Source organism: Mustela lutreola, chromosome 1, assembly GCF_030435805.1.
Source record: "Mustela lutreola isolate mMusLut2 chromosome 1, mMusLut2.pri, whole genome shotgun sequence".
Classification (NCBI taxonomy): Eukaryota; Metazoa; Chordata; class Mammalia; order Carnivora; family Mustelidae; genus Mustela; species Mustela lutreola.
In genome coordinates this window covers 211507423-211533417 of record NC_081290.1, presented here as the reverse complement: position 1 = coordinate 211533417, position 25995 = coordinate 211507423, and the positions used below count along the sequence as shown (strand labels likewise).

Below are 25995 nucleotides of genomic sequence, written 5' to 3'. Positions count from 1 at the left end.
GATTTTTTTTTTTTTTTTTTTTTTTTTTTTTTTTTTGAAGTGTAGTTGACATACACTGTTACATTAGTTTCAGGTATACAGAATAGTGATTTGACAGCCCTATATATTATACTCTTCTCACCACAATAAATGTAGTTTACTGTCACCATTCAATATTATCGCGGTATTATTGGCTGTGTTGCCGATGTTGTACTTTTTATTCCTGTGACTTACAACTGGATTTTGTACCTCTTAATCCCCTTCACATATTCTGCCTATCTCCCACTCGCCTCCTTTCTGGCAACCACCAGTTCTCTGTGTTTATGAGTCTGTTTCTGTTTTGTTTATTAGGGTTTGTTTTTGTTTTTGTTTTGACTCCATATATAAGTGAAATCATGTGGTATTTGTCTTTCTCTGGCTTATGTATTTAGCATAAACCCCTCTAAGTTGACCCATCTCATCATGTATGGCAAGATTTCGTTCCTTTTTATGGCTAATACTCCATTATGTATATATGTGTGGCATATCTAATACTCCATTATATATATCACATCCTCTTTAATTTATCTGTGGATGTGCGCTTAGATTGGTTATTATAAATAATGCTGCAATAAACATAGGAGTGCATGTGTCTTTTCAAATTAGTGTTTTCTTTGGGTAATCAGTAGTGGAATTACTATTACTGTATCAGGTAGTATTTCCTTTTTTTTTTTTTTTTTTTTTTGAGGAACCTTCTTAATGTTCCACAGTGACTTCCCCAGTTTATACTTTTACCAACAGTGCATAAGCGATCCCTTTTCACATCCTTGAAAACACTTGTCATTTCTTGTCTTTTTGATACTAGCTGTTCTTACTAGTGTGAAGTCATAACTCATAGTGGTTTTGACTTGCATATCCTGGTGATTAGCGTGAACATCTGTTCATGTGTCTTTTGGCCATCTAGATATATCTTCTTTGGAAAAATGTCTATTCATGTCTTCTCCTTTTGATTGGATTATTTGTGGATTTTTTTTGGTATTACGTTTTAGGAGTTCTTTGTCTATTTTGGACATTAACTCCTTATCAGCATCCATGATTTGTAAATATTCTGCCATTCAGTAGGTTGCCTTTTTGTTTTGTTGATGTCTTCATTGGCTGTGTAAAAGCTTTTTAGTTTGATACAGTCCCAGTAGTTCTCACCTCTTTTGTCACAGGTTAACTGATCATATAAGTTTATTTCTGGGCTTTCCATCCTGTTCCATTGATCTTTATGTTTATGTGCCCGCACCATACTGTTTTGATTATGGTAGCTTTGCTGCAATCTTGGAATTTGGGATTGTGATACCTCCAGCTTTGTTTATGCTTCTTAAGATGGCTTTCACTATTTAGGGTCTTTTATGGTTCTATATAAATTTTAGAATCATTTGTTCTCATTCTGTGAGTAAAACCGGTTGGTATTTTGATAAGGATTACATTGAATCTGTAGATTGCTTTTGGTAAATAGGGACATTTTAACAGTTCTTCCAGTCCATGAGCATGGTTTATCTTCCCATTTTTTTATGTTGTTGAGAAACATTGAAATAATTTTGGTGACAAATAAGCCATTCCAGATGGCTAGAAAAAGAGAGCATATACCTCATACTGGGTCTTTTTGTTAATCTAGCACATTTGTGATACTGTAGTTGTTGACATGCAGAACAAAAATGATGGGTTCCAGCCAATTGCTCTAATAACTGTAAATGCAGAAATAAAGTACTGGCAAAGTCATATACTATTAGATGTAATCTAATGAAGGGATGCAAGAAATGTTTGGTATTACAAAGTCTGAGTCATTCAGAAGAGGTTTTTAAAAAGCCTGAATTAGGTACCTGGGTGGCTCGGTTGTTAAGCGGCTGCCTTCAACTCAGGTTATGATCCCAGGTCCTGGGCTCAGTGGGAAGCCTGCTTCTCCCTCTCCTGCTCTCCCCTACTTGTGTTCATTCTCTCTCTGTGTCTCTCTCTGTCAAATAAGTAAATAAAATCTTTAAGAAAATTAAATAAAAATTAAAACCCTGAATTGATGGGGTGCCTGGGTGGCACAGTCATTTGGGTATCCTACTCTTGGTTTCAGCTTGGGTCCCGATCTCGTGGTGGGATCAAGCTCTACATCAGGCTCTGTATTCAGAGCAGAGTCAGTTTGAGATTCTTTCTCCTTCTCCCTCTGTCCCTCCCCACCATGTTCTCTTTCTCTGAAATAAATGAATCTTGAAAAGAAAAACAAAACAAAACTGAATTGATATAAAGGCATATATTGATTTTCTCCTTTCCTATTAAATTTGTTATCTAATTACTCTAGGTTTTTTAGAAAATTGTTCCTTTAAATAATTCTAAATCTGGAATCTTTTCCTCTCCTTAGTCTTTTCCGTTATTTTTTAGGTTTCTACGTTGTATGTATTTCATGTCTGTGTTCTTTCTAATTCCACTGAAGTCTCATTACATAATAGAAAGAATAAGCTGACTATATTATAAAATGTATCAGTCTCCTCTTTGGAGCCTATAACATTCTAGGCTCTAAAAATTTGGCAAGTGAATGAATTACATTAATAAACAGAAAAGTGTGCCTTGTTTTGAGTAAGAAGCCTTGATTTTTACAAGATGACAGTTTTTCCTATGTATTATATGGTTTACATAATGTTTCATTGAGTCATTAAGTCATTGTTTAGTCATTAAGTCATTGTTTAGGCAAAATGTTTCTGAATATGTTAATTGTAAGAATAAATTTGGAATGTTCTAAGGATTTCTGTAATGTGGGAGACTGGCAGTATCAATGTTTATAAGGTTTTAATAGTTCAAATACTGGAATACTAATAACGAAATCAGAATAAAAGTCCTGAAACTGTGGTTTCCGGTATGTGTGTGTGAAACTATGTAGTGGGTACATGTGTGTGAGTAATAATTATATCTATATATATTGGTACCTGTGTGAATTTGGTATATGATACAGTTGCCATTTAAAGTTCTTCTTTCAGTGCAAAAATAACTTTTATTTCACTTAAAGAATTAAATGTAAACATATATGAAACTACACGTACAATAAAGGAAAATATGAAGTATATATATTCTTGAAGTTACAGAAGAATGTTCTACCTATATAAAGAACTTGATGTTAAAGTTGTTATAATATGAAAAATCAGAACATCTTTATGCCAAAACTGACAACATCTAAACTGGCAGGTATATTTTCTGGAATTAAGGACCAATAATAAAGTGATGGGGGGACTTTTTTTTAAGGAATTCAGAAGAAAATTGGCCAGATATATATATATATATATATATATATATATATATATATATATATATATATATATATATCTGGCCAATTTTTATATATATATATATATATATGTAAATTTTTAATAGAACTCCAAAGTGAAATAACCAGAAGGAGCTTTTGTTCTTAAACAAAATAACAGAAATGTTGTAATTAATAGTGGTGTGTGTTGCCAAAGACACATACATCTGATGAAAGTATAAATTGATACAGCCTTTTATGAAGGTATTTTGTTTCAAAAACCTTTCAAATAAGGTTTTTTTGACCCACCCAGCAACTTAATTTTTCAATTTTTAGTTATTGACTATGAGGAAGTAATCTTTTAAGACTATCTGATTGTATGAGGGAATACTCACAGTTTCATTGTGCTAACATCAAAAAAGAAAACTTAGGCAAATTTTGATTTAAATTTGTTTTATTCATATCAAAAAAGATAGAAAGCAGTAACCAAAAGTGATTGTCATTACCTCTTCGTAGTAAGAGTGTAAGTTGTTCTTTTTGTTTTCTTTTCCTGTGCCTTCTATAGAGATCATGTATTACTTTTATAATCAGAAACTTTTGGTGGGGGGACAGTTTAAAGAATGAATAGAATTTTTCCTATATAATGAAAAATTGAGATTTAAAAAAATAGTCCTTTTGTGCTTGAGTTCTGTAACTCTACAGTTTGAGTCTGCATGTGATCCTATTAATAAAACAGAAAGCAGATTGGTAGTTAATGTACTTTTGGACAGTTAATGAATTTTATATGATTAGCTAAATATTTTTACCATTTTATAAAATCTTCAAAATGTTTTACCATGATTTGGTTTTTGAGTGTCTAGTGTATTTAAGAGACTCAGAGTATGTCTTTAAATGGATTTTTTTAATGGATTTTTTTAAAAACAATTATGTCGCAGTAATAAGCATTTCATTTTTCCCAAAGAGTGTTTCTCCCCTGGGCCCACCCATGTTTTACTTTTTATTTAGATGAGTTTTTTTTTTTAATTGGACCTTCTCCATATATTTATATTATGCATGTTTGGGTTTGGCAGCTATATTTTCTGCTCTGAAGAATCTTCAAGATAAGATTCGACGCTTAGAACTTGAAAGAATTCAGGCAGAAGAAAGTGTGAAAACCTTGTCTAGAGAAACAATTGAGTATAAGAAAGTATTGGATGAACAGATACAAGAAAGAGAGAATTCAAAGAATGAGGAGTCAAAGCACAATCAAGGTTTGTTTAATTATGAAGAAAATGAAACCTACAAATACACAAAATACAAAATGAAATACACAAAATGTCTTGTAAAATTATTCTAGAAGCAATTTCACATTAGTATTTTCTATTAGTCAGTGTCTTTGGGCACTCCAGAATTGCGTTATACTCAGGTGCGTTTCAAAAAACACATGCTGATGGTCCTGCATTATATTTACTGATTGAATTCAAGACAGATTGGACTTGCATATAGAAAGAGAATGACTTAAGTCCTCTGAATAGGCTTCTAGAGCTACTGGATAGTGTTCGTTGTTTACATAGTAGAATTAATTCCCATTAAATAGCTTGTTAAAACTTCCCATGGGTGAGCTAATTTCTCCTTTTGTTACGTATTCTTTTTAGAACTGACATCTCAGTTGTTAGCTGCAGAAAATAAGTGCAATCTTCTAGAAAAACAGTTGGAATACATGCGCAATATGATAAAGCATGCAGAAATGGAAAGGACATCTGTCTTAGAAAAACAGGTATGGTGTATCACAGATTCATTTTCAAGAATGTAAGTTATGGGGAAAATCAGACTGACCTAAAGATCTTTTTTCACAGTAAAGACTAACAGTTCTGTTATGGTAGTCATTTCTCCTTTTATCCTAATCACCAATAGTAGTACAAGAAGTTCATCTTGAGAAACAGCTCGGGTAGGCTTTGGGGGAAAATGTGATTTGTTTCTTCAGCATAGCTATAAAGAGGTTTCTTTTTTCCATGACCCTCACACACCCTGTCATATCCTCTGCTTACAGCTTCGATAGTGTCTGGCTTGTGAACAGTTTAACAGCCCAAGGCTGAAATTACTTGAATTGTTTATACATTGGGGAAAGGGGTAGTCAGTTGAATCTGCCACATGATTGGAAATAGAAACCATTATATACAGTAATATAGCAATTCTTTCATTTGGGGTATTCCAGTTCTTAGGTTAGAAAGAATCTATAAGAGAAGAGTAAAATGTTTTGATTAGTATATCTGTTAGGCATATATAATAAATGTCTTTGAATTAATAACCTTGTTTCATTAGTAAATTTCAAAAATAGCCCATTTCTTAAGATTAGTACTGGAAATAAAATATGATTTATGCCAATTTTTAACAATGTATTTTTTTTTAAGGGCATTAACTGTCCACTAGCCTAGCCTAGTTTAATGGTTTACTCTGTGACGTCAGATGGTAGTCTTTTCAACACCTTGACACTAAACCTAAAAATATAATACTAGATATTTTGCATAGAATTCAGAGACAGTATAAATGATAGATACAAAAATAATTATTGCCCTAATTAAGAGATTAACTATGTAAGTGAACCAGACTCATTGAAAGTATTAGTAGTCTATGTGTATCTAATAAATCCTTCTACCCCAGAGTATAATGAAAGTCTCAGTATATGGAACCAAATGTAATAGTATATGGTGAGAACAGGATTCCACTTGTTTTCCCTCTGTGGTTTCATTTTAATATGTTCTCCTAGAATTTCTCTGTAGTATCTAAGTAGTTCTATGAAAGGCCAAACAAATAAAATATATAGTATATGCCCTGTGTCAGTTGCTTTTTGTTTTGTCAAATTATCGTGCTGTTTATTACTGTTCCCTAGGTTTCCCTCGAAAGAGAACGACAACATGATCAAACACATGTGCAGAGCCAACTTGAAAAGTTGGATCTTCTGGAGCAGGAGTATAACAAACTTACCACAATGCAGGCCCTGGCAGAAGTCAGTGAATGTTTCTTTCACTCATCAGTGCATAATAATGGTTCTTTTGTAAAACTGATCATTTTATAATACTGGATATTTATAGGAAGAAAAGTGACCTTGTAGCAAAGAAACAGGAATTTTTAAAGGCAAATATGTAAATTTGGAGAAAGTGTTCACATTTTATAATCTTGATGTGCATAAGGAAATAGTTCTTTTTGAAAATGTTGGAAGCGTAAATGTTTTTGATCATCCTTAAGGCTTGTGTTACTTGGTTTAAGCTGCTCTCTTTAGTTTTAATTGGTTCACTTGGGAAATATTTTTACCACTGAGATTAAGTTCCCAGTTTAGCTTCCATGTACCCTATATGCCTTCGTTCAGTGCTGTGTGCTTTGGCCATAGATTTTACCCATAATTCTGTTCAACTGCCTCACAGCTACTTCACAAATGACTAATAATGAATCACAAAGAGTGTCATGGTTACTGGCAACCACAGTCCCATTACTAGAGTGAACTAGCAAGCATATATTTACTGTGCTAAAATTTTATAGCAGATTACTGTGTTGCTGTTTTAAATTTTACATAAAGACACTAAATCTTTCACTAACCACTTTTAATATTTTTATTACTAGAAAAAAATGCAAGAGTTAGAAGCAAAGCTCCGTGAAGAAGAACAAGAAAGAAAACGTATGCAAACTAAGGCAGCCCAGGTAAGTTGCAGTGTCAGCAGATAGGCTCCTCATATTTCATACTTTTCTTAATACAAAAGATTAAATGTGGACTTCTTAAATTATTTATATTTTGGAATAACCCAATATATTAATTGTCAGACATAGCTTGATATGGAAAATAAACCTATATTTTTACAGGGAGAGAATAAAAGTTGAGCAGTTTTTTAGAGTTATTTAAATTGTGATGTACCAATCAGCATTTTAAAAAAATAATAGACAGATATTATATATAATGTAATACCTAACTATGTAAAATTTCTCACATGGGACACTACTAGAAATGTTTGAAAGCCATCATGTAGTTTCCATCTTACACATTTTCCTTTTCTTTAGTGGCCTCAAAACACCAGGACAGAAATTGAGGTAATAGGCTGCCCCACTAGCTAGTTACCCATACTAATTCACAAAAGCTACCATAAAGGGAAAGTGAGCTCTGTTTGCTCCTAGTCTTTGATTTTATCCTGTGCATTGGTTACCAAATAGAATAGCTGGGGCAGTATGAATTCACAAAAACAACTGAGTTTGTGTAAACCAACCAGAACTTCCATTTCTTAAAGATACAGTAATACTTTTGTACCCTGTAAGTCTTAGAAATAAACACTTTGTTTGTAACTGAAGACTCTCTTACGAGCTTATTTGTTTAAATACCTCCCATATATTGCCCTCCCACTTCCAAAGTCTTTAAGTTTTATACATTTGTATGTACCTCTTCCCATCATATTAACACAAGAAGCAGGTCTTGATTCCAAAAACAGTTAGGAATGGAGGTTCTGCAGTTCAGGCTGTGGTCAGATGCCAGCTCAGTTCACATGTGGGCTTGCAAGACTGTAAACATTCTGTTCTCTTTGTCATCTTGTCTACTTCTTCATTACTTCCCAGAATTCATTGAATTAATATATCTCTATTAAACCTGATGTATTTTCTTTCTCCACTTCCTCACTTATAACATTCAAACTTGTGGATTGTGCTTTATATACATTGTGGCATTGTGGTGGTGAGTTCTGTTGTACATGAAGTAAAAATTAAGCAGGTTCATTATTTAAATTTTAATTTAGAGTATTTTTGCTTTCTTTTTTCATTTCTCAGGCATAAAGAAGGGGCCAAATGTTTATTACTGATAATATAGTAAATTTTTTTAAACATTTTATTTATTTATTTGACAGAGAGAGAGATCACAAGTAGGCAGAGAGGCAGCGGGAGGCAGGCTCCCTGCTGAGCAGAGCGCTCGATGGATGCGAGGCTTGATCCCAGGACCCTGAGATCATGACTTGAGCTGAAGGCAGAGGCTTTAACCCACTGAGCCACCCTGGCACTCTGAAAATGTTTTGAGTTCTGAGAGTGAACACTATTATAGTGGAATAACAATGACCACGGATTGTACATGGTTCCAAATCAAGCTAACCTTTTTTTTTTTTTTTTTTTAAGAGAATTTATTTTTTTGAGAGCATATGAGCACATGGTTGGGGAGAGTTGTAGAGGAGAGAGATAGGGAGAAGCAGACTCCCCAGTGAGCAGGGAGCCAGATGCCAGGTTCAGTCTTAGAACCCCAGGAATCATGACGCTGAGCCAAAGGCAGACACTTGACCAACTAAGCCACCCAAGCACCCCCAAAATCAAGTTAACCTTAACTTTCCTAATCTCTGGCAAGGTATTTAACCATTCAGAGCTTGGGTTTTAACACGATGAAGTGGTCTTCATATTATATCTTCCAAGTATTGGAGAGATCAAACAAGAGAAAAGACCAAGTATTAAAGTACTCAAATGGTAAAATTCTGCCACACAAATAGATAACTACTACCAAGAAGAAATAAATAAACTGGAAGTTAAAACATTCAGAAAAAAATTGTTCTTTTTATGCTGTTCAAGCTCATTGGCTTCATAGGTATTCCAGAGTGTAATTTTATGTTCAGTGAATTCTATCTATTCAGTTTACTATCTGTAAAGCATTATTAAATGCTTAATGTAGATGCTCCTGAGGGTAAGCATCCCTCTCTTGCTTTATCTCTGAACAGAGTCTCTGCCTAATGAATTTAGTCATTATAGGAATTATTAGTATTCTATTTCTTTAATCCATTGGTTCTGAGTGTTTGTTCCAGCTCCATCATAATTTCATGGGGAACTTTTTAAAACAGTACTTTTTAAACAGTGAGGTCCAGAGAAAATCATTACAATCTGAATGTTTCTCATAAACTCCAAATGAGTTTGATAGACAGGCTGGTTTGAAAAGCCACTGTTGTAGACAAATACATGTGTGTGTGTATATTTATGTTTTTGTTGTTGTTGTTGTTTTAGGAAATCTGATAGTTGGTTTAGGGATGGCAGCAGCCCTTATTTGATATCCCTAGAAATTGGTTATGGAATTTCTACCATGTGCAAAGGAAATTATTTTTAAATTAATGTAGTCACTAAGTTACTAGAGAAAAGGGCATAACAGCATCTGCTGTTCTTTACCATACCTTTCAGTTCTTTTGGACATAAATTTCCAGTTTCTTTTTCTTTAAATTATAAAAGTATGAATTTTCTAAAGAGGAAGAAATGTATTTTGCTCTCCAACTGCTTTGTGCCTTGCACTGATATGGTTGCCATGTGTAAAAAAAAAATATATTGAAACACTGTTTTCGAATTAGACATATTGCATTTAACTCATTAGGTCTAATTTATGGAACAACTACAAATAATGGAGCTAAAGTGTTCCAAGGTAAAAAAAAAAAAAAAAAAATGATAATACAGCACTTCAAGATAAAATGACAGACTTGTAATTGATTTAAAATATTTGGTAAATGTTGAAAGATTGATTCAAGAAAGGTTATACAGCTATGATGTGTTTTCCAGTCAGATACTACTATAGGCTTTTACAGGTCTTTACATGGCAAATCTCAGATTTAAATAATAGCTTTTAATCCTATAGCATTAAATTTATGCCGTCCTGTTTTTTTAGTTGCAGACTGGTCTAGAAACAAATAGAATTGTCTTTGAAGATAAGGCAACTCCATGTGTTCCTACAGCAAGAAGAGTTAAAAAAAAGAAGTCAAAACCACCAGAAAAGGTACAAAAACGGGACCAGTAAGTCAAAGTGCTGATTTTCACTTAGCGTAATTTATGTGAACATACTCAAAACAGTGTGGTACGTCAACCTTTGATCTCTTTCATTCAGTTTCTTCATTGGGAAAATGGGGGTAATAATTACATATAAATTTTTACCTTAGTAGATAACATACATGAAAGCATTTTAGAACTGCAAAACACTGTGCAAATCTTATTATTCAGTATTTGATTAATGACCTTTTACTCTTAAGTGTTTTTAGGTGTATCTGACTATACGTGCATCACATACACACAGTTTTTTTACTGAGACTGTAATTGCTGTTTTGGCACATACTGTTTTTTCCTTCCTAGTGTTTCTTAGGCTAGGATGCATATTGTTAAGTATTATTAGGGGCTCAACATTCCAGTATCGATAAAGCAAGTAGTAGCCCAGCAATAAGCTGAAATTTCAGGTTAGTGCTATATGGTCAGCTTTTATCATGTGAATAAACTTGTTTTTCTCTCCTTTCCATTCAGAAAGGTTCTAGGAACTATTTTGCTGCACAACCACATTATAGATTATGCTTGGGGGATATGCCTTTTGTAGCTGGAAAGGTGAGTTGGTCAAAGTCTGGATTTTTTTTCTTTACAACTTAGCTCTTTAATCAACTCATACACCTGTATGCCTAGAAATGCTGAAAACATTTTTTTGCCCCTTTACCAGCAATGGATCATAGTGATGTGAGAATGAGATAGAAGAAGGTATTATGGGATTGGGAAAGCAGGGCTGAGACTAGGGGGACTTTAAAGCAGGTAAAACATATGTGCAAGGAAATTTAAAAAGTTTCAAACAAAATCCGACACCCTGGTTTGGAGAAGGAGTCATAGTAAATGAAATAGGAAATAGTATATTTGTAGCATTGGATTTTAATATCAACCTTGTTCATTTATATTTAAATATAGGTAGATATTTTAATAAATAGAAATCATATACTGTTTGTCCTCACATGCATATTACTTAAGAACTCATTCTCCCAAGAGGCAGTCAGAAATAGACCTGAATCGTTCCTTCAGTGTTAATTTTTTATTTTTTAATTTTCTTTTTTAAGATTTTATTTATTTGACAGAGAAACACAAGCAGAGGGAGTGGGAGATGGAGAAACAGGCTTCTCAATGAGCAGGGAGCCTGGATGCAGAGCTAGATCCCAGGACCCTGGGAGCATAACCTGAGCTAAAGACAGACACTTAACAACTGAGCCACCCAGATGCCCCTCCTTTAGTGTTTAAATGTAGAGATGATAATTTTGTCAAATATCAGCAAGTACTAGATCATTTCTAATAAAACTGTGTTAGTAGGGTCCTCTGGGTGGTTCAGTTGGTTGAAAAGCTGACTCTTGATTTCAGCTCAGGTCATGATCTCAGGGTCCTGGGATCAAACCTCAAGTCCTGCTTTGCACTCAGCAGGGAATCTACTTGAGATTCTCTTTCCCCCTGCCTTTCTCCCCACTACTCTCTAAAACAATCTTTTTTTTTAAAAAATACATCTAATGAGACCTCATTGATACATTTCTAGACCAGTTTATTTGAAAGTTCCTAAGTGAGTTAAAATCTTTCACTGTAAATTAGCTTTGTTCTTTTTCTGCTCTCAGGGATCCACATAGAACAAATGAGCCCTTGACTGTAGGGTAATAACAAAAATTTTGAAAATAACTTTATCTTTATTCTCATCTCCTATTTCTATTCTAGGTTATAAACACGTTTTCTTCAGCTATTCAGGATGTGTTTTAATGAGTTTATCTCATCACTCTCTTCTTTTCTAAATGTGGTATGACTAGCACAGAATAGACACTTTGTCACCTCCTGGTGACAAAGCTCGGCCTAGCATATTAATGTTCTGGCAGAAGCCACATGATCAATCCCTCTCATGAATTTTTTTTTTTTTTTAAGATTTTATTTATTTATTTGACAGACAGATCACAAGTAGACAGAGAGGTAGGCAGAGAGAGAGGGAGAAGCAGACTCCCCCTCTCATGAATTTCAGAGTCAACTGAAGTAAGTGTTTTCCTGAATCTTTGCATTAGCTTCTATAGTGTAGGTCCTACCTTGTAGATCTAATTATTTTATACAGAATTTGTATGTAAATGAAACTATAGGAATAGATTCACCCTGTCCCACATTACATTGGAATCTAGTTCATTATTTGTATTATCTCCAAATATTGCCTATCATTGATAATTCTCATTGAAGTCATTAATACAAAGTTTGAACAAGGCAGGTTCGAAGACCAGTCTTTTCAACCTAAACCCTCCTTCTGAAGTTATTTGTACTCTTTGTGAAATATTATTCAATTAGGGGTGCCTGAGTGGCTCAGTTGGTGCCTTCAGCTGAGTTCATGATCCTGGAGTCCTGGGACTGAGCCCCTCATCAGGCTCCCTGCTTAGCAGGGAGTCCGCTTCTCCCTCTGATTCTCCCCCACTCATGCTTTCTTACTCGCTCACTCTCAAATAAACAAAATCTTTGAAAGAAAATTATTCAAATAGCCAAGAATGTGCTGTCACCTAGCCAAGTGTTCTCAAACTGTCTATTGTGAAGGATCAGTTGTTTTTTGTTTTTTTTTGTTTTGTTTTGTTTTTTTAAGATTTTATTTATTTATTTATTTATTTGACAGATAGAGATCACAAGTAGGCAGAGAGGCAGGCAGTAAGAGAGGAGGAAGCAGGCTACCCACTGAGTAGAGAGCCCGACGTGGGGCTTGATCCCAGGACCCTGGGATCACAACCTGAGCTGAAGGCAGAGAGGCCCAACCCACTGAGCCACCCAGGCACCCCTCAGTTTTTATTTTTAATTAGATGTTGTCATAGACCAATACACTTGTAAAAGGCAATAAAAATGAATTACTAGAAAAATGAAATTAAAAAAACATAAAGTACGTGTCCTGTTTTAAATTATAGATTGAACAAACAAAAAAATTAATAAATACAATCAGCAAAATAATAGGAAAAAGTTAAAATCTGCATAATACTTATTGAAAGTATACATAGACAATTAGTATCGCCAACACAAGTTATGAGCAGAATAATGATTTCACATACTCACATATTTTCACACTCTAATGATTACTGTGTGTATCAGCATTAAATTGTTAACGAGAGGGGCGCCTGGGTGGCTCAGTGGGTTAAGCCTCTGCCTTTGGCTCAGGTCATGATCTCAGGGTCTTGGGATTGAGCCCTGCATCAGTTCCTCTGCTCAGCAGGGAGCCTGCTCCCACCTCCCCTTCTGTCTGCCTCTGCCTACTTGTGATCTCTCTCTCTGTGTCAAATAAATGAGTAAACAAAATCTCTTTAAAAAAGAATAAAAATGAATTGTTAACGAGACCAATGAATTTGGTTCTTGATAATCAAGGTTGTATTGATGACTACGGAGTTGCAAGGGAGAATGTCTATCTAAGCCATTTAATTGTAGGTGAATTTAAATCATCTTGATAAAAACATAAACTAACTTTTTAATTTTGAAAAGGTTCTAGATTTATTGGAAATTGCAAAAATAATAAAGGGCCCCTGTATCCTTTATTTGGTGTACCGCAGCAGCGGGACATTACATAACATAGTAGAGTTTCACGACCAGGAGGTTAACATTGGTACAATTCATAGACCTAAGTCAGATCTCTCTAGTTTCACATGCCCTTGTGGGTGTGTATGTGTGCACATGCATGTGTATATTTAGGTCAGTGTGGATTTATCACATATTCGTGCAACCACCACCAGCACTCCGTGCCTACAGTTTTGCCATTTCAAAAACAGGAATCATGCAGGATGTGACCTTTTTGATATTGACCTTTTCACTCAGTATAAATCCCTTCAGATTGATCAAATTGATGTGTGTATCCATAGTTCCTTCCTTTCTCTTTGCTGAATATCCCATGGTGTGAATGTACCACAGTTTAATGATTCACCCACTTAAGGACCTTTAGGTTGCTCCCAGTTTCAGTCTTCACAAACAAAACCAGTACCAACATTGTGTACAGGTTTTTGTGTGAACATAAGTACTCATTTCTATGGGATAAATGTCCAGGAATGTGATCACTGGGTTGTATGGTAAGTGTATATTTTCTTTTTAAACTATCCACTTATTTTTAAATGATTGTAACATTTTTCATTCCTAATAGCAGTGCCCAAGAGATGAAATTTTTCCCTATCCTTACCAGCATTTAGTATTGTCACTTTTTATTTTAGCTGTTCTGAGTGTATATCTCACTATGCTTTGATTTTATATTACAGTAATGATGGTAGTCCTATTTTCATGTGCTTATTTACCATCCATATATCCTCTAATGAAATATCTACCTACATTTCATGCCCTTTTTTAATTGGGCTGGTTATTATGTGTTTTTTTTTATTGTTTTTTGTTTTTACTCTTAGGTTTTAAGAGTTCTTATTTTGATAAAAGTCATATATCAGATACATAGTTTGTGAGTATATTCTCCCAGTCTTTCTTCCTCTTAGTGTTTCACAGAGCAGCTTTTTGTTGTGATGAAATAGTTAACTGATTCTTGCTTTTTATGGATCATGCTTTTGCTGTCAGGTCTAAGAACTCTTTTCCAGGACCGACATCCTGTAGATTTTCACTTATGTTTCATATGTATTTTATAATTTCATATTTTACATCTAAATCTGTGATCTATTTGAAATGATTTTTATATACAGCATGAGGCTTGTTAGGTCAAGGTTTATTTTTTATTCTGTTCCATCGATGTATATGTTTACCTCTTTGCCAGTACCACACTGCCTTGATTACTGTGGCTTTATTTTTTTTAAGGTTTTATTTATATATTTGACAGAAAGAAAGCGAGACAGGTAACACAAGCAGGAGGAGTGGGAGAGGGAGAAGCAGCCTCTGCACTGAGCAGGGAGCCCAATGCGGGGTTTGATCCCAGGACCCTGGGATCATGACCTGAGCCGAAGGCAGACACTTAACCACTGAGCCATCCAGGCACCCCATACTGTGGCTTTTTATAGTAAGTCTTAACATCAGGCAGAGTGATTCTTTTCTCTATTCTTCTTTTTCAAAATTGTTTTAGCTCTTCTAGTTTCTTTGATTATAAGAATTCTAGAATAAGTTTGTCTCTGTCTACAAAAAAAGTGTCTTTTCATAATGTTTTTGGAATTACATTATAACTATAGATCAGCTTAGGGGAGTTGATGTCCTTGTTATGTTCAATCTTCCAGACCATGAGTACAGTATAGCTTTTATTTATTTATTTAGATCTTCAATTTCTTTCATCAGTATTTTGTGGTTTCTGGTGGATTGGTCCCATGTCTGTTTTATTAGATTTAAACTCACATATTTTTTTTAGAGCAAGTGTAAGTTTTAATGTAGTTTTTGTATTATCGTTGCTATTATATTTAGTTTTTGTATGTTGAGCTTACATTCTGTGATATCACTGAATTACTTTCTAGTCCTAGGAATTGTTTTTCGGATTGGTTTGGATTTTCTGTGTAGAGAAGTATGTCATCTGTAATAGGGACAGTTTTATTTCTTTTAAATTTGCAGACCTTTTATTTCCTGTTTTGCCTTAATGCATTAGCTAGAATTTCTAATATTACATTAAGCAGGAGTGATGAGAGTAGACATCCTTGCCTTTTGTCTGATCTTGAGTGGGGGGAGAACATTACCATTCAGTCTCACCAGTAAGTAAGATGTTAGCTGTAGGTTCTTTATCAAGCCTCTTTATCAACTAGAGGATATTTCCGTCTGTTTCTACTTTGCTGAGAGTACCTGATTGGGTGTTGGATATTTTCAGATGCTTTTCTTTATTAAATGATATGGTTATGTGCTTTTTCCTTTATACTGTTGATGCATTACATTGATCAATTTTTAAAATAGTTGAACTAGTCTTGAATTCCTAGGACAAACCCTACTTGGATACAGTATACAAACTTCTTCATATATAATGCTGGATTTAGTTTGCTACCTAACAATAGAAAGTAAGAAAAAAGAGGCTATCTGTTAGCTTAGCACAGTGGTTTTCAAACCTGGCTGGTCAGAATCAACTGGCAATCTTAAAAATACACATTTCCAAAGAATTTTCTTTAAATTAAAAGAAAAAAAAAACACATTTCCAGGTCTTGACACCACACGGAGTTTGGAGTGTTTTGTAGGAATCTGCATTTTAAACAAGCTGTCTAGATGATGCTCATGGAGCCAAGTTTGTCCAGCCATCTGTTTGTAAATTGAAATAGCATATGGAGATTATTGTTTGGCATTCAAAACCAGAAACTTTGAAAAGGATACCAGGTTTCTCCTGTTGTTGTTTATGTGACAAGGATGAACTTGGTGCATCTTAACTATTTGAGGATAGTAAAATGAATTTGACCGCAGTCCCTCCTACCTGGAAGTACATACACTGTTTAGTAAGTGAAATAGATACGGAAACACAATTGTAATATATTGTGATAAACGTTGTGATAGACATAAATGCTGTAGGTGATCTGAGAATGGACTGTTTAATTGGACCAATTCATTACCTGGAGGTTTTAAGGAAGTCTTTAAAAGTTAATATATTTGAACTTAATTTTAAAGAATGGTAAAAAAATGTTGGCCACACAAAAGAAATGGCATGTACAAATATAGTTTATTTAAATAATGGAGATTTTCAGAGCTAGTTCAGTGATTCATGAGTTGCATACAACACCTGGTGCTCATTACTTCTGTGTGCCCTCCTTAATGCCTGTCACCCAATTACTGTATCCCCCATTCCTGTCCCTCCAGCAACCCTGTTTGTTTCCTAGAGTTAAAGAGTCTGTCATGGTTTGCCTCCCTCTCAGTTTTCTTTCTTTTTTTTTTTTTCTCTGTTTTCATCTTACTTTATTTTTCCTTCCCTTCCTCTCTGTTCATCTGTTTTGTTTCTTAAATTCTACATATGAGTGAAATCATATGGTATTTGTCTTTCTCTGACCAACTTATTTCACTTAGCATTGTACATTCCAGTTCCATCCACGTTGTTATATGTTCATTTGAATCTAGATTAAAAAACAATTGAAGCAAGCAGAGAAATTAGGGGATGGTGGGATATAAGGCCAGTGGGGTATCAGTTGCAGCTCAATGATAGAAGACTTCTTTCCTATGCTAAGGAATTTGGACATTAAAGTTAGTGGGCTTAACATCAAATATTTCAAGTAGGAGAACAACCTAATATTCCTATTAGAGTAATATTTTAGGAGGAGAGCTTTTAGCACTATGGAGTTAAAGACTGAACACACTAGGGGCAGGGAGTCCAAATGGAATCTTCTTGTAGTAGGGGTAGTTGCAAGGGGATGACAGGAGGGTAGAGACAAAGAGGCGAATTGGAGGAATTTCAGAGGTTCAGTGTGACTTGGTACTAGGATTTACTCTAGGAGATTTATATTGTTTCTTGGTGGGTGGGGGTCTTTTTATGCTACTTAGGGAGTAAGCAAGAAAACAGATTTAGGGGATGTGGCTTCAATTAATTCTCATTTTTCTTCAGTCCACCAGTCCTAGTCATGCTGTGGTAGCCAATGTTCAGCATGTCTTGCATCTAATGAAGCAACACAGTAAAGCCCTGTGCAACGATCGAGTGGTCAACAATGTTCCTTTGACAAAGCAAGGTTCTTCACGAAGTGGTAATAAAAGTAAGAAGTTGTCAGTAACACCTTCCTCCTCCAACAGCATTAATGAAGAGTTGTCAGAAGTCTTACAGACTTTACAGGATGAATTTGGGCAAATGAGCTTGTGAGTTTTAGTTTTTGTTTTTAGTTTTTTGGTTTTTTTTTTTTTTAAGTTATATTTAGTTCTGGTGGCACAGTCAGTTAAGCGTCTGCCTTCGGCTCAGGACATGATCCCAGGGGTCCTGGGATTGAGCCCCAAATTGGGCTCCCTGCTTAGCAGGGAGTCTGGTTCTCCCTCTCCCTCTGCTACTCCCCGCTGCTTGCGCTGTCTCCCTCTCAAATAAATAAAATCTTTTTTTAAAAAAATCACAGTTCTAAAACTTCATTTTAACTTCTTGGTGACATCGTTAATTGTATTGTTAATTTGTTCAGCAAATATCTGAGCACAGTCCTTGAACCAATCCACTAAGACCTTAACTAATATAACTGTTCTGGGGGAAATCTCTCCCTTTTTTAATACTGTTAAATGTTTTCATGATCAAGGTTTACATTTAAGTTTTATTTTCTTATCGGGAGCTTGATACACATGGAGGAGTTTAGTTCAACTTAAATGATAAATTAGGATGTATTTGAAGAACGAGATCCTCCCTGTCTTTCTAGGCTTTTCTTTTCAATATACGTGTATATGTATACTGTTCTGGGGGAGGAAGCAATATAAATTATTAGGTCTTTGAAATTAAGAACTCCTTTTGTGCATTTGCCTCCAGTGCCTTTCTTGAGCCTTAAAGCCATCTTGTTGCTCTGTTTAAGAAATTGAGTCATTTTTTATTGCACAGACCAGTGGTCCTATGGTGAGTGGGTTGTGTTGGACCTAACCATGAAACCAGAAACTTAACCAAGCCTTGCTTTTATTTTTTATATAGTGACCACCAGCAGCTTGCGAAACTTATCCAAGAATCCCCAACTGTTGAACTGAAGGACAACTTAGAGTGTGAACTGGAGGCACTGGTGGGGAGGATGGAGGCCAAAGCCAACCAAATAACTAAAGTTCGAAAATACCAAGCCCAGGTAACTCCAACTCAGTTTCCCTTTCCCTGTTTCTAATGATTAAAAAGAGCAAAGCAGAGCCAAAAGCCTTTCCTCAAATACATTAATCGATGACATTGAAATGTATCACAGATAGGGAGCTACAGGAAGCATTTCTCTAATGTAGACACTAATTCAGTCCTTTCGTACTAAGGATTGGTGCTCAATGGGCTAGGAAGGAAGACACTGTCTTGTAATCTGAGAGTCGATTTCATCATCAAAGATACATGTTTCAAATACTGAATATATTTACTCTTACCATTATATGAACAAACTTAAACTTCCCTGATGAATTTAAATGGTTCTAAATGTATCTAAATCTCTTGAAAGCATTTGGAAATTCTTGATTCCCAAAGGAGTAAGTCAGATATAAATATGTGAAAAAAAATCTTGTTATATTTCTCTTGCTAAATTAAATTAATAGAAGAGCCATGTATTAAATACCTCCTACTGAACTTAGTAGGAGGGCACACTCCAGGGTTTCATCTGGAGAGAAATATAGTGATTCATGGCTTAGGTGATTACTGTGACTGCTGAGAGTGGTCTGGAGATCAGCTGGGCAGGGAGAAGTTCTCTGTCAGAGATCATCACTGACTGCAGTCAGGGAGAAGCAGACAGATTAGAATTGTGCTTTGGTAGTAGAAAGATCAGGGCAGCTTGCTGCAGAATATCATTTGAGGGAGAGGGCAGCCATACCACTGATGGAAATGGAGAAAGACTGGACGCAGAATAGGTTTGGCTGACATTTACTGATTGGTGGCTATATGAGAGGCATGATGCTCAGTGCTTTTAAATATGTCCTCTTATTGGATTTTCATGGAAGGCCTATGAAATGGGTGTATTGTCTTATTCTATGGATAAGGAAATGGGCTCTTTCCTGGGAGGTAGGCATATCCTAATGTGAAAGTAAGTAACCTTTATGCAAGGACACACTGGCCTGCTGGTAAATGGCAGAGCTGGCATGCAGGCGTGGGTCTTTTCAACTCCAAAACCTGAGATTTTAAGTATTTTTGTGAAGTTCACATTTAAAAAAGAATAAATATAAGCAAATGATTGCTATAGGAGTAATGGTCTAATTTGTTTTTTGTACATTCGATTTAACTTTATTCTCGCTACTGGAACACCAGCTTGGCAGCAGCTGAAAGTACAAGTAAAGCTCTCTGAAATAAATTCTCTGGTTTAAATTATTCTAGAATAGTGAAATAATTTAAAATCTTTTATATTAATACATTACCATTACATCTCTTTGTTTATCTAAAATAATGTTTCATTGCTCCTCAAACTAGTTTCTAGAACCACTCTTCTCCTCTTCACCTCTAGTATCTATCCTATCCTTCACTTACCATGTCAGATTTTTTGTCTTCTCCGTGACACCTTCCCCCAGCCCCTCTTGTTTCTCACTCTATTTTGCACTTGGGCAACACTGCCTTACCTTCTGAAAGAGCCCCAATATTGATGTTTACTCTTGTTCTCTGGTTTGTATGTCCCTTTATATTTTGACACATGGTGTTCAGTGACTGGTACAATTAGTTTTTGAAGGCTTTAAAACAGTAAACCCAGAATATATTATCTGGATATATATTATATCCAGAATATATTAGTTTGTATGAGAGTTAAAAATACCAGTTGTCAGAAGAGATTGTTTTCATTGAATTCTCCTTTTTCCCTGCCTTGGTTATTTGCTATAGCTGGAGAAACAGAAGGTAGAGAAGCAGAAGAGGGACTTGCGAACCACTAGAAAGACTCTTGATGAAGAAGGAAGCAGCAGCAGTCGTTCTTCTGGAGTCACAGGAACCACAAGCAAGAAGGACGTTGTCAAACTGAGACCTGGTGAAAAAAGCAGGAAAAATCTTCAGTTATTGAAGGACATGCAGACCATACAGAGTTCATTACAAAGCAATAGTTTATGTTGGGATTACTAACTGGTAGCAGGTTATAAATTTTATTCAGATAATCTGTACCTCATCAATCAGATTTTGACAATTTACTCTCCAGGTCTCATACTCTCTTACGTTGGAATTAATAATAGCAGGTGTTAGGGGGCCCAAGCTTCATTACACAGGCTTCTTGTGTTACGCATCATGACTAAATGTTAAACCACCTAAGTGGAAACCAGGGGAGTTTTAAAGGCCAGGAAGCCACACACACTGCTTCTTTGAGATGAATTTGCTGTACTGAAATACTGCACTTTGTAAACAAATTACCAGTTGTTTACTTGTGGGTGTGATTTTTTTTTTAACAGTTCCTTACATATCTAAGTAAAATTAGGTTTAAATGATCAAAATGAGAGGCTGTCCTGTAGGCAGTGTTTGCTTAAAAAATCTTTCTAAATCTTCCCCTGACACAAATCACCCCTTTCTCCTTTCCAATACAACCATTAAATATACTTTGTTTTGACTGTTGGTGGAGCTTTTCTATATTTAAGTATTTATACATATTTGAGAGGATTGCTTTGTTTTGTTTTTTGACATTCCAGACATTGATCAGTATTAAATATACTTGTATTGAGTTATCCACCATTAAAAAATTTTTAAAGACCCAGCATTCATTTTAAGTCCATTCACTGCAAAACTTTTAAAAACATTTTTTGAAGTATAAGCAAAGTACTAATGAAATAAATGAGCTTTTAGAATGAGGAGAGAAGAGGAAATGTTGTAAAGCATATACATTTGTTGTTTTTAAATAATACTTGTTTGTAATCATGCTATTGAGTTCGGGGCATGGTGTTTTTTAATCTTGAAATTTTAGAGAAGAGCCCCTTGGACATGTTATCGGTGTGCAGTATGAGTGCATTAGCTGTACACATGTAATTCATTATGTTAATAATGTGAATCATAATTCTGCATAGATCAAGACATGTGAACTTTTTATAAATTTGCCACTGAAGTCAATAAAGCAGCTTTTTTTAAGGAAACACTGAAATTTTCCTTAACAGCCTGTTAATAAAGGCTTTATTTGTTGTAAACTCTCTAAAAAATGCATTTCTAAATAGGACATTTAACATGTTTTGAGAAACAATAAGAATGTATAATTACATAATTTGCCTTTCTCATGCTTACACAGAAGCTAAACCCAACAAGACTGAACTATCTCATGGCATGTGATGAGATACTCTGAAGACACATTAACCACATGTTAGATTTTTTATGCCTTCCCTGGGATCTAGATGGAAGTTCTGGGATTTTATCTGGGTATAATCAGCATGAATTGTAGTGCCTATCTGGGCACTAAGCTTGTTAGGCCTCTTACTTGAATTAATTTTTTTACAGAGTTCTTCATTTAGGTTCCTTGAATTTGGATCTGTTTGTGAATGTTCTGAAATTGTATGTAAACTTTTGCTTGCGTGCGCAGTTTTGTATCCTCTTGACATCACAACAGTGAGTCCACAGACCCAAAGAATCACTGCTCTGGTGACATGGAAAATATTTTCTTGTGTCTCGACCACCATTTCAACTATTAAACTTTTGCTATCGCTGTGTTTGAATTTCAGGTCATTAAACTGTGTGACATTTGGCATGGTAATGGCTCTAAGTTCTAATTAGGAGAAGTTTAATGGTGCTAAAACCCACCCCATCCCTCAGATAGGAGTCAAACTCTGATCTTCGGCTTTTAATACAGTCAGATGAGAGTTGAAAACAAGGATACCAAAACCGCCTCATTCTCGTTGTCTGAGAGTTTATAACGCAGGAGTTTGCTGTTAGACACCTAGTTTGTTGCGAGAGCACTGGTGCAGTGCACTTCTTAGACAAGTGTCTTCTGTGTGTGAGATGCTGAAATGGATACCAGGCTTGCAAGGTAGGTGGTAGACATCTGAATTATTTCAGCACTGGTGTGAATGTGGTGGTGACAGCACAAGCGCAATGCAGTGAGGGCACAGAGGGCACAGAGGAGGGGGTTAACATCCTGGAGGAGGAAGTGATGCCTAGACTGGAGAACTGGAATGAGCCAGAAGCGAAGTGTTCCAGGTCAATGGGGTAAAATAAAAAGGGAAAAGGCCAGATTCTGCAGTTGACGTGGAAGAGTTGTGGCTAGCTGAGTGGTACTGGTACCTAAGAGTTGAGATATGCAAGTGAGACTAGAAGAGTAAGCCAACAAGTTACAGGAGGCTAAAGAGCTTTGACATAACCACACAGGTCTCTGTTTTGTATCCCAGATCATAAAGGAAAAAGTGCACGTGCACAACCACTACTCATAGATACAAAGTTATAAAACAGCTCTCAAATATGAAAGTTACATAAGCTTCTGAATTCGATGTAGTCCCACTTGTTAATTCTTACTTTTCTTATTTGTGTTTTTGGCATTAATGTCCAAAAAATGATTGAGGAGACCAACATCAGGGGGCTTCCTCCTATGTTCCCTTTAGGAATTTTATGGCATCTGGTCTTCTGTTTAGTCTTTGATATATTTTGAGTTAATTGTTGTGAGTAGTGTGAGGTAGGGGTCCACTTCCACTTGTTGAAGACTGTCCTCTCCCCAGCAGATGTTCTTCACTCCCTTGTTGAGTTGACCACATATGCCAGGATTTCATTCTGGCCTCTTCCTGTTCTATTTTTGTGCCAGTACCATACTGTTTTTATTACTGTGGCTTTGCTAGTGTAAAACTGACCCTTGAACAACATGAGTTTGAACTGTGTAGGACCACTTACACATGAATTTTTTACAGTATTGCAAATGTATTTTCCTTATGATCTCAACACTTTCTAGCTTACTTTAAAAATAGTTTATAATACATACACAAAATGTGGGTTGTTGTTTTAAGATTTTATTTATTAGAGAAATAGCACAAGCAGGGGAAGCAGCAGAGAGGGTGAAGCAGTCTTGCCACTGACCAGGGAGCCTGATGTGGAACTCATCCCAGGACCTTGGGATCATGACCTGAGTGGAATGCAGATGCTTAACTGACTGAGCCACCCAGATGCCCCCAAAACGTGTTTTTTTACTCTCTTACTGGTAAGGCTTCTGGTCAACAATAGGCTATTAGTAGCTAAGTATTGGAGTTAATCTGATACTTTAGATGTCACAAAGGATCTCGTTATGCTGTGAATTATTACGATTTAATAGCTATCATTTTTAATGCTCTTTAATCTTTATGCTGCAATTATTTTATATTCTCAAGAGTTACAGTTTTCTGTCAATCACTTTAATAAAAATGTTGTGTATTGAGATCTTTTCACCTAGAAGATCTACTTCCAGCATTTCTTCTAAGGCAGTGTTAGGGGTGGTAAACTCACATTTTATTGGTTTGGGAAATCCTTTCTCTTTCATATCAAGGATAACTTTGCCTGGCAGTTTTTGCCTGGGAGTTCTTTGAATAGGTCATTCCATTCTCTCTTGGCCTGTAGAAATTGTGCTGAGGAATCTGATAGCCTAATGTGGGGGCAGGTGATGCCTTATAGGTTTTTCCCCCCGGCTTTTGACAGTTTCATTCGTGTGTCTTGGAGAAGGTGTATTAGCTTTGTATTCTTGTATATCCAGTTCCTTCCCCCAGGTTAGGAAGTTCTCAACCATTTTTTCTTTCTAGAAACACTCTGCCTCCTCCGCTTTCTGATACACCCATTAATCTTATGTTAGCTTTTCTGTTGGAGTCTGATAATTGTTATAGGTTGTATCCACTTCTTAAGTATCTTAGTTCTCTCTTCCTCCTGAATCATTTCTAAACTCTTATCTTCCAGCTTGCTTATTCTCTCTTCCATCTGATCTTCTCCATTTCCAATGCTTTCTAATAGCTTTAGATTTTCATTTTAATTCTTTTTTAGAATTTCAATTTCTTTGGCAAAGTACTTCTTAATGTTCATTAATTTTATTCCTAAGTTCATTGAATTACCTTTCTGAGTTTTCTTGGAGCTTGTTGAATTCTGTCCTCTTACTTTGAATTCTAAGTTAGAACAGTGTTCCATGTCTTTGGGTACAGTTACTGGAGAACTGTCATTACCTTTTTGTGATCCTGTGTTACCATGATTTTTTATGGTATTCAATGAAATGGGCCTCTGCCGCTACCTTTAAAGTAGCAAACACCTTTCTTACTTATATAAGGCTTTGTTTGATTTTAATAATTAATCAGGTTGGCAGTTAGAAGCCTTTCTTTTGTTTCCCAGAAGGTGGTGCTATAGCACAAGCTTTTGAGTTTTCTTACTGGTGGTAACTCCCTGCTGAAGTTTGATGTGTGCACATAAAAGGTGGTAAAAAGAAAAACACTGGGGGCGCCTGTGTAGCTTAGTGGGTTGGGTGTCTTCTGGTTTCAGCTCAGGTGATGATCTCAGGGTCTTGAGATCCAGCCCCACCTCGGCTCTGTGGGGGGCACACAGTGCAGAGTCCTTGAAACTCCCTCTCCCTCTACACCAACCCCCCATGCATGCACATCCATCAGCTCTCTCAAATAAAATCTTTGGTTTTATTTTTTAAAGACAGGTCACAGAGTGGGGGGAGGTGTATGCTTAGCACTTGGGGCTTTAGGTGTGCCCATGGCCTGGTAGGGCAGTCCTTGAGTGGGGGATTCCCAAAGGCACATGGATGGATCTCTTGCTGGAATCCCAGAGCTTATGGAAGGAACCATGTCCCTTCAGCTCTCTCTGACTTGTTTTTTCTTTCCCTCTACCCAGTCATGGAAGTCTCTCCTCAGAAATCTAGGTGTTCCTGAAAAGCAGTAGAACCCTCCAACTGCAGCCCATTGCTGCTGAGCACTTCTGGGTACCCCGTTCTCGTTCTACCACCTCCACTAAGGAGGTCGCCACAGTCACTGCCACTGTAATTCCCCTGGCTCCATAACTTCCTTGGACTTGATGTGCAGAGGCGCTTCTGTTCAGTCATGGATGTCCAGCTGGTTGTAAGTTGAGGGGGAGGAAAGAGGAACGTCTCACAAGGCCATCAAGATCCTCACGTTGCCCCCAGGGGATTCTCTTAAATGCACTCCACTTTAAAGACTTTTGTTAAGGTGAAAAGGAAACCCCTGGAATAGTCTTAAAATGGTAAGTGATAGATTTGCATTTCCATTGCTCTGGCCTTTGTATGGAATTTAAAGTGGATGTGTAGGGTACTGAGACAAAGTCTGAAACTCTTCAGTCATCTGTATTTTTATGTGGTATCAGACCAAAATGATCAAGGCTTAAATGAGGAAAATGAAAGAATGGACATCAATGGGTTTGTAAAATATCTGGAAGAGAAAACTTAGCTTCAGTTGATGGGCTGGCTGCTCAAAAATACCCTGACAACTTTTTTTAAAATGTGTATAATACAAAGACCAAATCATCCTGGTAGTAATTTTGCTAATACTGGAGGTAGTAGGAAAAATTACAGTTCCTCACCACCAGACCCAACAACAAGGCTGAGGTCACAAGT

At 36.0% G+C, this 25995-nt stretch overlaps 1 protein-coding gene across 1 annotated transcript in view; it reads left to right on the top strand.

The window, feature by feature from the left end:
* CEP57 (centrosomal protein 57) overlaps window positions 1–22144 on the top strand; it is a 39775-nt gene extending 17631 nt beyond the window's left edge. The window contains exons 3-11 of the mRNA XM_059185938.1: window positions 4300–4479; window positions 4864–4985; window positions 6099–6215; window positions 6827–6904; window positions 9864–9971; window positions 10487–10564; window positions 17454–17698; window positions 18498–18642; window positions 20349–22144. Of these exons, the coding sequence (XP_059041921.1) occupies window positions 4300–4479; window positions 4864–4985; window positions 6099–6215; window positions 6827–6904; window positions 9864–9971; window positions 10487–10564; window positions 17454–17698; window positions 18498–18642; window positions 20349–20582 (1307 nt within the window). The 3' untranslated portion in view covers window positions 20583–22144. The remainder of the gene's footprint in view (window positions 1–4299; window positions 4480–4863; window positions 4986–6098; window positions 6216–6826; window positions 6905–9863; window positions 9972–10486; window positions 10565–17453; window positions 17699–18497; window positions 18643–20348) is intronic.
* Window positions 22145–25995: the final 3851 nt, after the last annotated feature.